The sequence below is a fragment of the Coenobita brevimanus genome, chromosome 13 (genome assembly GCF_032717465.1).
Source record: "Coenobita brevimanus isolate Jiangsu-jjx chromosome 13, ASM3271746v2, whole genome shotgun sequence".
Classification (NCBI taxonomy): Eukaryota; Metazoa; Arthropoda; class Malacostraca; order Decapoda; family Coenobitidae; genus Coenobita; species Coenobita brevimanus.
In genome coordinates this window covers 10165497-10177688 of record NC_136966.1, presented here as the reverse complement: position 1 = coordinate 10177688, position 12192 = coordinate 10165497, and the positions used below count along the sequence as shown (strand labels likewise).

Below are 12192 nucleotides of genomic sequence, written 5' to 3'. Positions count from 1 at the left end.
ACATGGCCAGCATCCAGTTTTAAGAAGAACATGGTGTTTTGCCAAAGTGTATAGTGTGGCAAAACTGTAAACAAGAAGATAATTACAGAAAAGACAGGCATCAACGGCAGTGTTGGGAGCTGCCTCGCGGTCATACTGGACAGTGGATTCCTACCCTGCCTATGCCCCATACAATGACTTGATCCTGAGACTGGTGACTAAGGTAAGTTTTGTGTACCTTTGATATACAGGGTCTGATGTGGTTAATAACTGTCAGAGGGAGCAGGGCAGTGCTCTGCCACTTAGGCTAGGCTGTTAGAAATATTTATAATCATCAGGAGGGTCTGCAGTTCCCTCTCACACTACTCCCCCCAAAAAATATCCATTGGGTCCCTCACTAAAGATGGGCCTATCTCAAAAAATGTAATGATTTCCAATAGTACGGCAGTAAGTCAAAATCACATGAATCACATAAAAACTTTGGGGAAAAAAAAATTTACTGACCAAATACAATAGGGGCTGAAAGTAAAAATTCAACTGTGGTATTTACTTTTTCCTTTTTTTAGACAATTATTTCTTCCATACCAGTACTGTTTTACCAGTCAATATCCCAGTTATTACGGTACTAGTTTATGGTCTGGTGGTGAGGGAGTGCTAAAACCTGCCTGGGACCCCACCTACAAGTTGCCAAAAATTTGTCAATTTGTCCTGGAAAAAAATTAAAAATGTAATTTATATCTATATGAGGAAATTATTTACAAGAGAGAGGATGGAGAGTGAGAGACTAATGATAGGAGTGTATGTAGGTGAAGTGGAGGAAGAGAGAGGAACAGGGAGACTGAGGGTGAGATGGAGGGCTGGTGTGGAGAGGTATATGAGAGAGGAGGGGTGTGAGATGGGGGCAGGGGAGAAAAATGGCAGGGAAGAGGACAACTTGGAGGTGATCTATTTGTGGCTACCCCTCACAAAATTAGGCTAAAGCATCTGGCTACTAATGGTAAATAAAAACGACAGAGATGCACAGATTCAAGTTGTTTTCTTATTGACCTACACTCTCAAGGAAAATATTTTTAGTATTTGATACATCTCATTAACATTTAATACTCAATAAAAAAAACATTAGAGAACAAACGAACTAGCAGTACACCTTCTTAGTGATATTACAGAAAGTCACCTGAACACCCTCAATAGTGCATTTACTGCTAATCCCGCTGACTGGACATGACGTCAGCACACCAAACTCAAATGAATACAATTTAAAACCACAAATAGCGGTGGAAGCCTAACTAGAGTCATTGGTTCCTAACCAGGGGGTTTTGCCCCCCAGACCTCTCAAAGCTTATAACCTACCTCACAGCATGCAAACTAAAAATGTGCATTAAGTAAAACTTGTGCCAAAACAGTATCATGCATTAAAAGAGATTGTTAATCATGGTGTGTATGGCAATCATCACATGACCATGCAATGGTGAATGTAGGTGCAATGATAAAGCATATCTGTCTATAAATCACAAAGAAAATATTCATTAAAATACAGGTTAGCAAAGTAGCACTTGGTGATTAAATTAAAACACTTCATAATCTGTACAATCAAAGATACACACACTAAGAAGTACAATAATGGAACCTTCTATTTACAAACGTTTTTAAAAACCAACATATCAAATAGCCCACCACCGGGTATGTATGCTAATTTATAAAAAATAACGAAGGTTCCTGTCAACACTTCATTCGAATAGAAAATCTGGTAATACCACGTCACCGACACACATAATTAATTTAATGACTTCAACATGACCACTACACAACCACTCGAGAAAATATCCTGAATCCCTGTGAGTCACTTGCACGAATACCTGCCTGAAAGGGAAACACAGCATTACAAAACAAACCATTTTAATGGTGATTGCTGTGGCTCCGGCGTCAAGGGCATTTTCCACAAGTTCTTTTACGATGGATGCTGGAGTTGTTATCACCTGGGTGCTCTTAATAAGCCTAATAGTATCCTGCGGCAACACGCGTACCGCCATCGTTCCCGGGTGTTTGTTTATGTTTTGTTGCCATATCCAAGTTCACACATTTCGCTAAACTTTCAAAAGTCGCTAGAATTACATTGGAGTAAAATTAGATTGAAATGTTTATCGTTGTAAAATATATAAAGAATATGTACAACAAAAGATGATGGGGAGTCTTGCCACCACATTCCTCCTTCAGTAAACAGAGAACTGAACAGTTTGTCAGAGATATCCAAAAACCCGCTATAAAAAAATGTTAAATCTATCGAATTGAGCTAAAACTGTAGAGAAACCTCTAAAATACTATTCACGTTCTTATGGTTAGTCGTTGGAAATTGTGGCTAATTAAAAGTGAATATTTCTACTTGGGTTCTTTCCAAGACGAGGTTTGGAGCATGCAACCAAAGAAACAGGGCTCAAACACAGGCTAATCAATCTTACACGTATATTACCACAAAAAGATACAAGTGCAGGATACAGTACAATGACACGGACTAAACACAATATTAGTACACAAGGATAAGCGTTAATTCGACTACAGGAGACCAGATAGTTGCAGGTGTCGCCCAGGTGTGGGAGGCGTCCCGTCATGTGTGCACTGTCGAGAGAGCGTGCTGGATCGTGATCCGGAGTGGGCTGCGGAGTGGCGTAGAGCGAAGCCTTTTTGTGGTGGGGCCTCGGTGCGTGTGGCGGCCCTCGGGACTGGGGCCGAACAGTGCAAGGCGCGCTGCTCAGCGCCTGCCCTTTGAGGAGGAGGAGGGCTCTCCGGTTGGTCTGGGCAGGTCCCGGCCGGGAGTATTTGGTGCGTCCTTCGGCGGCTGGGGGCAGCGGTCTCGCCGGTGTTGAGAGGCCGTCAAGGGCTGGCTGCAGCGTCTCTTCCTCGGGGAGTCTGGCAGCGGCGGGTGACGCTGGGGCGCTGGCTGTAGTGAGCACATTCCCAGGCTCACGATGGGGCCTCTCCAGGCACTCTCCAACAGGGACTCCGCTAGGGAGTGAGCTCTGCCCCTTAGAGTGTGGGGGGAGTGAGAGGGGCGTCCCACTCGGCCTCTGGAGGAGTGAGGCGAGCAAGGGGCGTTGCCCTCGAAAGAAGCCACAGGGGCAACAGACGAGGGAAGTATGGTGGACGTTCCCTCCCCGACGGGCACGTTGGGCACCACCGCGGTTCTACTAGCCCCTGTGACTGCAGGTGAGAGGAGTAAGTTGGACGTCCTCTCCCCGGCAAGCACAGTGGACGGTCCTCTTCCCGGTAGGGGCTGCAGACGAGGGAAGTACAGCGGACGTTCCCTCCCCGACGGGCATGGTGGCATAACTTCTCACTCACTCCTACAGCTAGGCTGATCATGTTCCCCTCCCCCTTACCTTACAAATGTACAAGTGCTCTCGACCAAATTCACACTCATTGTAACAAGGCTAAGGTAATGGGAACAGCATTCGCTTGCGGGTGTCTACCGACCTAGGATGGCTAGTCATGGGAAGGCAGTAAACAAACCTTACACTCTGATAGAACTTGGATTGGTTACCCTTCACCCGTACGTTTCTTGTTTTCAAACCCATACCTGCTTTTTCAGTGACTCGTGAGTCTTTTAGTGTGTGACCGCATTTAGTGACACCAAGAACCACTGACCACTTTCTCGTGACTCTGCTAGTCAGACACAATGCTTCTTTGTGTTCTGTGGATAGTGTCTGTGTAAAACACAGACCGTGCTGTTCAGTGTTTGAAATAGTGCCCACATCTTCCTGTAAACCTTTCACCTGTGTTCGATGTGACTGATTGTTTTCCATGCCGTGTACTCGTACGTGAGTGTCCAAGTGACTGATTTGTGGCAGCGTTTCATTACCGACAGTGAGATGCGAATGGTGCTTCCTGCTTTGTGATGGATACCATGAGCAGCAAGCGACCTTTGACTACATCAGTCTTCTATAACAGTCGGTTTCCCTGGAATATGGATAATAATAATTTGCCATGTGTGGTAGGTGGGGACACTCACCATCCACTCACTCAATGTAGTGCTGCTCTCCGGTGTCTGCCCTGTCCTCTCCTCCATCCTTCTCTCCTTCCATCTTCTATCTTTCCTTCATTCTTTCCTCGTCCTTCTGCCTACGGGTGACTTTACACTCCCTCTTCTGTCTTTCATTCCTTCATTCTTTCCTCTTTCTTCTGCCTATGGGTGACTCTACACTGAGTGACAAGCCAAATGGTTTCCTGTACACCAGGAAACTATTTACTACGCTGGGTGGTAATCATATAACCAAATTTTGGCGCCTGGTGGTTTAGTGGGTAATTATTGTGCTCCAATCGGATTGAGCCGGTGAAGGTTTATATCCAAGGGATGGTTGGGGTTTATTGCTCATGTAATGCCACTCAGGGATGAGTGAGGTTGGTCACTCTCATCTTAAATGTCAGGACCAACTGCCCAGCCCCGGGCTCCTACGCTCCTCATGGGGCAACGTAGGATTGGATGATGGATGGATGGATAATTTGTCATCACAGACTTCAGCACTCCTTTCCTGGCATTTTGTGTGTGTGTGTGTGTGTGTGTGTGTGTGTGTGTGTGTGTGTGTGTGTGTGTGTGTGTGTGTGTGTGTGTGTGTGTGTGCTGATAAACAGATATAGACAGACAGCAAAAATCCAGATAGGTATAGATAGATGTGTCTAGATAGGCAGATAGATAAAGTCTGTAGGACTGTGTGTCTCTGGGTGACTGTGTGCCGTCAGCCCACGACTTTCTTTTTCTTTTCTTTTTTCTTTTTTTTTTTTTGTCTCTAATCAAGGAAACTGGAATTTTATACAGAGGTGGACCCCCATAATTATGGACCAGGCTTTTGGCAGAATGGACCCCAGCCAGCTTACCGTAGTATTCTGTTTCCTGTACACACGAGAAGGATGACTGGAGTTTGACATATAACCATCGGTATTTCTTTTTACATACTTAACTGATACCTAGCACAGAAGTAGACGTGCACCCAGGCCAATTTTGCGCAAGGTGTGGCTCCCACGTAAATCTAAGTTCAATTAACTATGAGAAGAGTTACTAGAGATGTTATAATAACTGAAATGAAACTTTATTAAGAAGACCAGTGTAATTACCTGGTGCATAAATTCCTGGATTCCCTTTAACATCACATAGTCTATTCTAAAAAAGCCCTTCTTCGTTTTTTTTTTTTTTTCCTCACTGTGTCCTGTCTTCCCTTCGTTCACCTACACATTTCTTTGCTTCCCTCTTCCCATCACCATCCGTCATAACCTCCTACCATCGTTAATTACACCCACCCTCGTGGAACAAGATTTTTTTTTTTTTTTTTAGCGTCCTCTCTCTGTCTCTGTCTCTGTCTGTCTGTCTCTCTCTCTCTCTCTCTCTCTCTCTCTCTCTCTCTCATGAGTCTGTGTGTGTGTGTGTGTGTGTGTGTGTGTGTGTGTGTGTGTGTGTGTGTGTGTGAACAAAATAGCTAAAAAATCTTTTTTCGATTTTAAACAAATTTTGTGCAAGGGTTCAGGGTCAGGCACACGTAGACCCTTTTGTTCATCACAGCAATAGTTCCAAGGTCGAGGCCATAAGACGTACAAACTTCGACCCGGCAAAATCAGCGTCAATACTTATCTGAACAAATTAGATCAGAGTTCACGACAAGGTTGATGGCAAAGGCAAGGGTGAAGCGATGAAGTAGAGAACAATCCGTCAAAGGTCAAGGTCACAAGAAACGGTCAAATTTCGATCAGTGCATGTGAGGTTAATAAGAAAAAAACTCGAAGAACTCTGATCCCATTCTGTGAAGCTTAGTAGAATGTTTGAGGGTCATCAGAGGATTAAATTATTGTTTTTAAGTGCACTAAATGAGAAGGTCACACGGCAAGGTGGCCTTAGACAGTTTTTAATTTGGATCAAACTTTGTTAATGGTTTGAGAGTACTGCATGAATAAAACGATTAAATATACGAAACCATCAGTCACAGGCTACGGTTACAAGGAAAGGTCAAAAGCTAAGGTTACAGGGAAATAACAGCCCAGTTTTGATCTGCTTTGAGCCATACTTGGTGGAAGCGTCATGGGTTTGGCAAGAACGGAGGGAATCAGTTTGAGAATCGAAGGTAAATGTCACTGTGAAAGCTTAAAGTTCGTTCATGTGTCTGTGTGTGTGAATAAATTGACTAAAATACTTTAAATCTGGTTTGAATTAACTTGGTGAATGCGTTGAATATCACCGAGGAAACTGACCAGTTGTTTGTAATAATAACAGATTATGGTGAAAGTTACATGGCGAGGGTAACTTGAGCAATTGATGGTCGATGGGGATTAAACTTTATGGAAGGAATTGGATTAAAACAAAGACAAACAGATGCGATTTGGATAACAATCAGTCAAAGGCCAAGGTTTCTGGGGAAAGTCAAAGGTCAAAGTAACAGAGTAAAGTCACCGCTGACAGTCTGCATCCCATTCGAACCAAAGAGGAAAGGTTAAGGGTCAAGCTAGAATGAAATAAACCTTCTATCTAATGGTATGGGTTTTCTTCAAGTCTTTACTGATCACGACAGGGTGATTTTATCAGCGTGGAGAATGAAGTAATTTAATTTCGAGTGCAACCTCTTAGTACTGTTTGTTGTTGTTGTTGTTGTTTTTATTATTGTTGTTGTTCCTCCACACGTGCTCTCCTTGGCCTCCTGTCCTCTAATGCACCCACTCCTCCCCCCGTCATCACAACCTCATCATTTCAAATTGCTCTCTCTCTCTCTCTCTCTCTCTCTCTCTCTCTCTCTCTCTCTCTCTCTCTCTCTCATTTCTTTTGTTTTCGGTTATTTCTCTTTGCCAGCATTTCTTCCATTAATTCCTATCTTCTCTTCTTGCATTCGTTCATTTATTCATAGTTCTCCCAAGATCATCTTTGTTCTCACCTCGATCATCCTCCCTCTTTTATCCCACTCGCCCATGCATCCAAACTGTCATTCCTTCCCCTACCCACTGCCCCTGCCCCCACTCCCTTCCTCTAGCATCATCACACTACCAAACCCACTTGCCTTTCCCCAACATATGCCTGAAGGACATGAGAGTCAGCCAGCGAGTAGCGCCTGGGGAAGATAATATTCTGGGTTCTGAGATGACGGCTCTCTTCATGTTGGAAATATGGATAGGTGGAGGTGATGGAGAACGGCAACGTGAACTGTCTGGAGGCTGATCGGCTGAAAAATAGGAAAGAAAATAGGATGCAAAATGGAAGTACTCTAGGCAGACCGACGAGAGACGGGAGAACAATTTAAGAGGGATGTAGGTAAGGGGACTGGACGTGGGGCGTGGAAGTGGGATGGGGAACTGAAAGAAGTGGAAGTACAGGAAAGGGGATGAAAATGAAAGAAAAAAAAATGATGATGCTGGGAAATTTAAAAGGTAAATGACGAAATTGAGACATAGTGGACAAATGGTGTGCATCTGAGAGGAAAAGATGAGACTAAAGGATAAGTTAACATTGTAGGCGAGATATACAAGGAAACGACGAGAAGTGAGAAAAGCTGAGAGCACATGCGAAGGAGAAAAACCGAAGGGGAAAAGACTGAAAAGCAACATTATTCCGAAGAGGCAAACAAACGAGAAAGAGAGGCGAGTGGACACAAGGGAGCAGAGATAAAACAAACAGGAAACAGAGCGCGGAAAATGAGGCACAGCAGGGAAGATCAGGGATGTAAGTGGGTCGAGACACAGGCTTTCAAGCAAATTGAATTCGTGGTGGATTGCTACCTTCCTAGCGGTACCAGACTCTCTCCCGCTCCTCTCCCTCCCTCCCTCCCATTCCATATTCCTGCTACATTCCTTCCTCCCGCCCCTTTTTCTCCATTTCATTCACACTTTTCTCCACGCTTATCTCCTCAACTTCTTCCTTGTTTCTTCTTCCACCAGATCTCATTTATCATTTTTATAGTACCCCTTCTTCCCTCCCCTCTTCATTCTTTTCACTCTGTGCTACCCTACACGTCCATCATTTACTTTTTTCTTGTTCTTGCAAGTACTTGGGGCCATGAATTTACATCTTTCCATGTTTTTCTCCCTAACAGCTTTTTGGTAACTTTTTCTTTCCCAATCTCTCTCTCTCTCTCTCTCTCTCTCTCTCTCTCTCTGAGGTGATGTTGGAATCCTGTCTAGAATGTTTACGACCATAACTATTAGAAAGAGTTTTATGACAATTTGGTGGTGTTTATGATGATGTGCATATTTTCATGACCACGTGATTGTGACTATGACCACGTGGGTCTGTTTATGGGCAGTATGTGGTGGTATCTATGACCCTGTGGTGATGTTTATATCCAGCTAAAGGTATTTGTGGCTGATTTGTGGCGTTTTTGACCATATGACAGTGCTTGTGGCCTCGAGACGGTATTTATGACTAGATGGTTGCGTTTATGACTTTCCCTATGTTGGTTAATTATCTTGTGGTGATTATTTATGATCTGACGATGTTTGAGTGCACGTATCTCTGTGAGGACGCAATTTTTTGCTTGGTTGATATCGCGTCAAAAAATAAAAATAAACTGAAACAAAATGAAAGTTGTGGGGATCTACAGTGTCTCCTCTTGCAAGCTGCCTAGCGTTGAATATCGGTGGCAAAGAACCAATGTAAAATAAGTACTACGTCTCTTATGTACTGTCTAGTGCTTGTTCAGACCATTAAATCTATAAACTGAACAATAAAAATGCACGAGTTTTATTCACTTCTTAAAAACCAGAAGCCATCTCACGATGAGATCTCACCACCCGCGTACCCGGAAAGCTTATCCCTGGCACATAATAAACACCTTCATTTCTGATTTGGCGCAAATTCAGGATGTAAAACACACACAAAGCCAACCAGCCAACCACACAACTGAAAACATTACCACAATCGCAACGCGGGTGGTAAGCGAGCGGAGTGGTAATGTTTTCAGTTGAGGTTGGCTGGCTGGCTTTGTATGTGGGTAAACAAAGTATCTCATGAACTGCTTGGGTTATCAACATGAAACATTCAGGATCTCAAGATATGGCCAAAATCTTGGACGAGTTTGAAAATGGGCACTCGGGATCAAGGTCACCAACGGTCATTTTTGGCGACCTTTTGTGTAGTTCGATGTGGGTTTTCTATTATTGTCTGTGTTTTCATCTATTAGTTAAGTATTCTTTTTTTTTTTTTTGTTTGGGTCACTCCATTCATCCGCAGCAGGGCCCGACAGCAGAACTGGTTTACCCCTGCCACATCATAACGGACCCATCCCCTTACCCGCACCTGACCTCACTAGCTGTGGTGCAGTGAGGATCTGTCCGTTCTCCCCTTTGGGGCTAAGATGCGAATGAATGTGTTTGAATGGATGAGTAAATGGGGAGTGTGTCGTCCTGTCTCGGCTACCTCCCTTTCTTTGGGGGAAGCAGCCTAGGTATATAGATAGATAGATAGTCACTCCATTTACATCTGCTCTGGTTTTGCGTGTTTTATGGTACATCACATAGTAGTTGGGCTCTCTGGAAGGTCTTCACCGCTGTCCTCAGAACATTACAGTTTGTTGCTTTTGTTTTTGTTTTTGTTGTTGTACTTTCTGACTCACTGGTGAACAAAATCTGTTTCAAATGGGTTGTTTTCGACATGATCACCATCTCTGTTGTACGTTTGCAGATTGACCAAGTATCAGGGCTTAGTATTAACTGCGACGCTCTCTTGGCAAAATTGACTTGGAGATGTTTTTACTTGTTTTGAATGGAAATTATATATCCAGAAGCAGTTTTCATCCAACAACAGTCTGTATCTTACGTGGTCAGGGATATTTCGTGACACCTCCCTCTTAGCTATTTATTCTGCACTGCACATAACAACATTCTTTCGTATATCAATGATGCGAAGTGCGTCGACAATAGGATGATGTAAGTAGTGTACTACATAATGTTAATGGGGAATATGCAAAATAAATCGCCAAGGAAGAGTTTTTTATAAGCTTTGTGTTCTACGACGAATACGGTCCTGTGACAAGTCACGAGACACAAAAGTTTCTTTGAACCACAAAGTAATCTACTTCATTTTGATTTATCGAATAGCCGGTGTGTGATAATACGAACATGGTATGCAATCGGGATGAACATGTAGGCATCCATGTGTCCAAAGAAGCAGTAGGAGAGGGAAACAACCACGCTGTACCGTCTGTCTACAAGTCTGTCCATACAGTCAGTGGACGCCTCTTATTTTGTACACGTGATGATTTAGTGTTTGTAATGTGAGTAGATATTATGCTACGAAACTGATTAGCAGCGTGCTTGGTTACTACAGATGCCCATTGGTGGTATAGAGGGACCTTTAGGGCGAACATTTGACCCTTCCCTGTACCCAAGTCCTTTGACTGATTGTTTTCAAAATCATAAACCTTCATCATTACTTACTCTTTAATCCATTCATCAAGTTCTATTCACATCTAATCAGGAGCGTTTAAGTTGTCTAGCCTTCACTTGTTCTGAAAACTGAGTGTTTCATCCTAAGTTAATCATAAACTTTTCCACCAAGTTCAGTCCAAGTAGAATTTTAAAAAAATAGTCAAAGGCCGGACCTTTGACCCTGCCGTGTGACCTGAACATTCTTCTGATTGTTGTCAAAACTAAATCACTTCACCCTTTTCTGTCCTACAACCTTTCGACCAAGTTGCTTGAGGTGATTTAGTCCTTGACCTGTGACCTATAGGGTTATCACCGAAAAATTAACCACCTGATTTCCGGAGAGTCTTCAAATCATTCTGCTACGTTTGGTGAATTTCTATCTAATAGTATTCCTGCACCTTCTTAATTAATGTACAGATAATTTGCAGGACAGACAAACAAGAAAAAACACATAATACCCTCGCGCTTAGGCGCACGGGTTTAACAAGTTATCCCATGAGTATTACAAGCCTTTAACCTGATGAAAAGATATTCCTGACTGGAATTATAAATGACCACCTAAGTGTTTATAAAAGGCACCACCATGGTGTGTGTGTGTGTGTGTGTGTGTGTGTGTGTGTGTGTGTGAAGGTGGCATATGAACTTTAAGACCCCCTCCCCACTACCCTGCAGTCTATTTTCCTCAGCTGCCTTTCATAAAATTCATGCTGTCATTTGTCTCAGAGATAACAGTTGTGTAGGGAGAGTGAACTTAAGGCCACTGTTTCCTTAATGATCTCTTCAGCTTTTGCTCTCTCGGTTTCCTCGCGTGCAGTATATTCTTCCTTCCATTTACTGATACATTTTAGAAGGTCTCATGTTATGCTTGTTATGTTTATGTTGCTTGCCTTGCCGATTAAAGCATAATAAGTTTATTCCTCTCAGTAATGTCTTTTCTTCATTATCCGTCTCTCTCTCTCTCTCTCTCCCAACCCACCCTTTTATAGTATCTTCCTTTGTATTTCTTCAAGTTTACTCCTTCTTCCTGTTCCCCGTATCACTCCTCGCTGCGTGTGACCATGCTGAAGATAGGTGATGTGTTCAGGTGCGTCAACAAAGTGGGCGTGTGAGCGACAATAACACTGGCTAATAAAGGAGTGGATAAAGGGATAATTGTACATGCTAATATTGTTTGATGTTTGAAAGGATATGAAGGGGAGGTTAAAGAGAAAGGGAGTACAGTGGATATCAAACAGAAACAGACCTGTTAGTCCTTTCGTGGCTGTTTGGCACTTTTTGAAGGAGCCAGAAGGAAGTGTGTAGGAGGGGAGAGGTGTGCTGAAGGAAAGGGGTTTATTGTGGGGAAGAGGCAGGTCGGAAAGAAGATCCACAGAGTGATTGGGGTTTAATGCTCCCTCAGTGCCACTTAGGTGCGTGCAAGACTGGTCACCTTAACCCACTATGTCGAAACTGAACAGTCTTGCCTCGTCTCCTACGCTCCTGATGATGAAAAAGGAATTTATAACAGAGGGAACAGTGAACAAGAGAGGAATATTGTCAAAGAGCTGGAGTGAGAGAGAGGGAAAACTGCAGTGGCGAAAAAGAAAATGTTGGAATCTTGACGGGCCTAAATTCTTTGTTCCTAAGAAATGAAGTTTTAATTAACTCTCTGGCCACCCTTCTTCTCACCTTTCCTTATTCACCGAATTTCTTCCCAGTATTCTTTCTTCCTTCTTTTCTTTTATAACTATCTAGAGCCAGACGCCATAATCCCGTAAGGGGTGACAGTTTGCCTCTGAGTTCGTTGTTTTAAGGGAAGGGGCATTAATCTTCCACCTGGGAGGGTTC

At 43.3% G+C, this 12192-nt stretch overlaps 1 protein-coding gene across 1 annotated transcript in view; it reads right to left on the bottom strand.

Annotated features, from left to right (window-relative positions):
* LOC145414893 (PMS1 protein homolog 1-like) overlaps positions 1-2009 on the bottom strand; it is a 50170-nt gene extending 48161 nt beyond the window's left edge. The window contains exon 1 of the mRNA XM_080284313.1: positions 1872-2009. Within this exon, the coding sequence (XP_080140439.1) occupies positions 1872-2009 (138 nt within the window). The remainder of the gene's footprint in view (positions 1-1871) is intronic.
* Positions 2010-12192: the final 10183 nt, after the last annotated feature.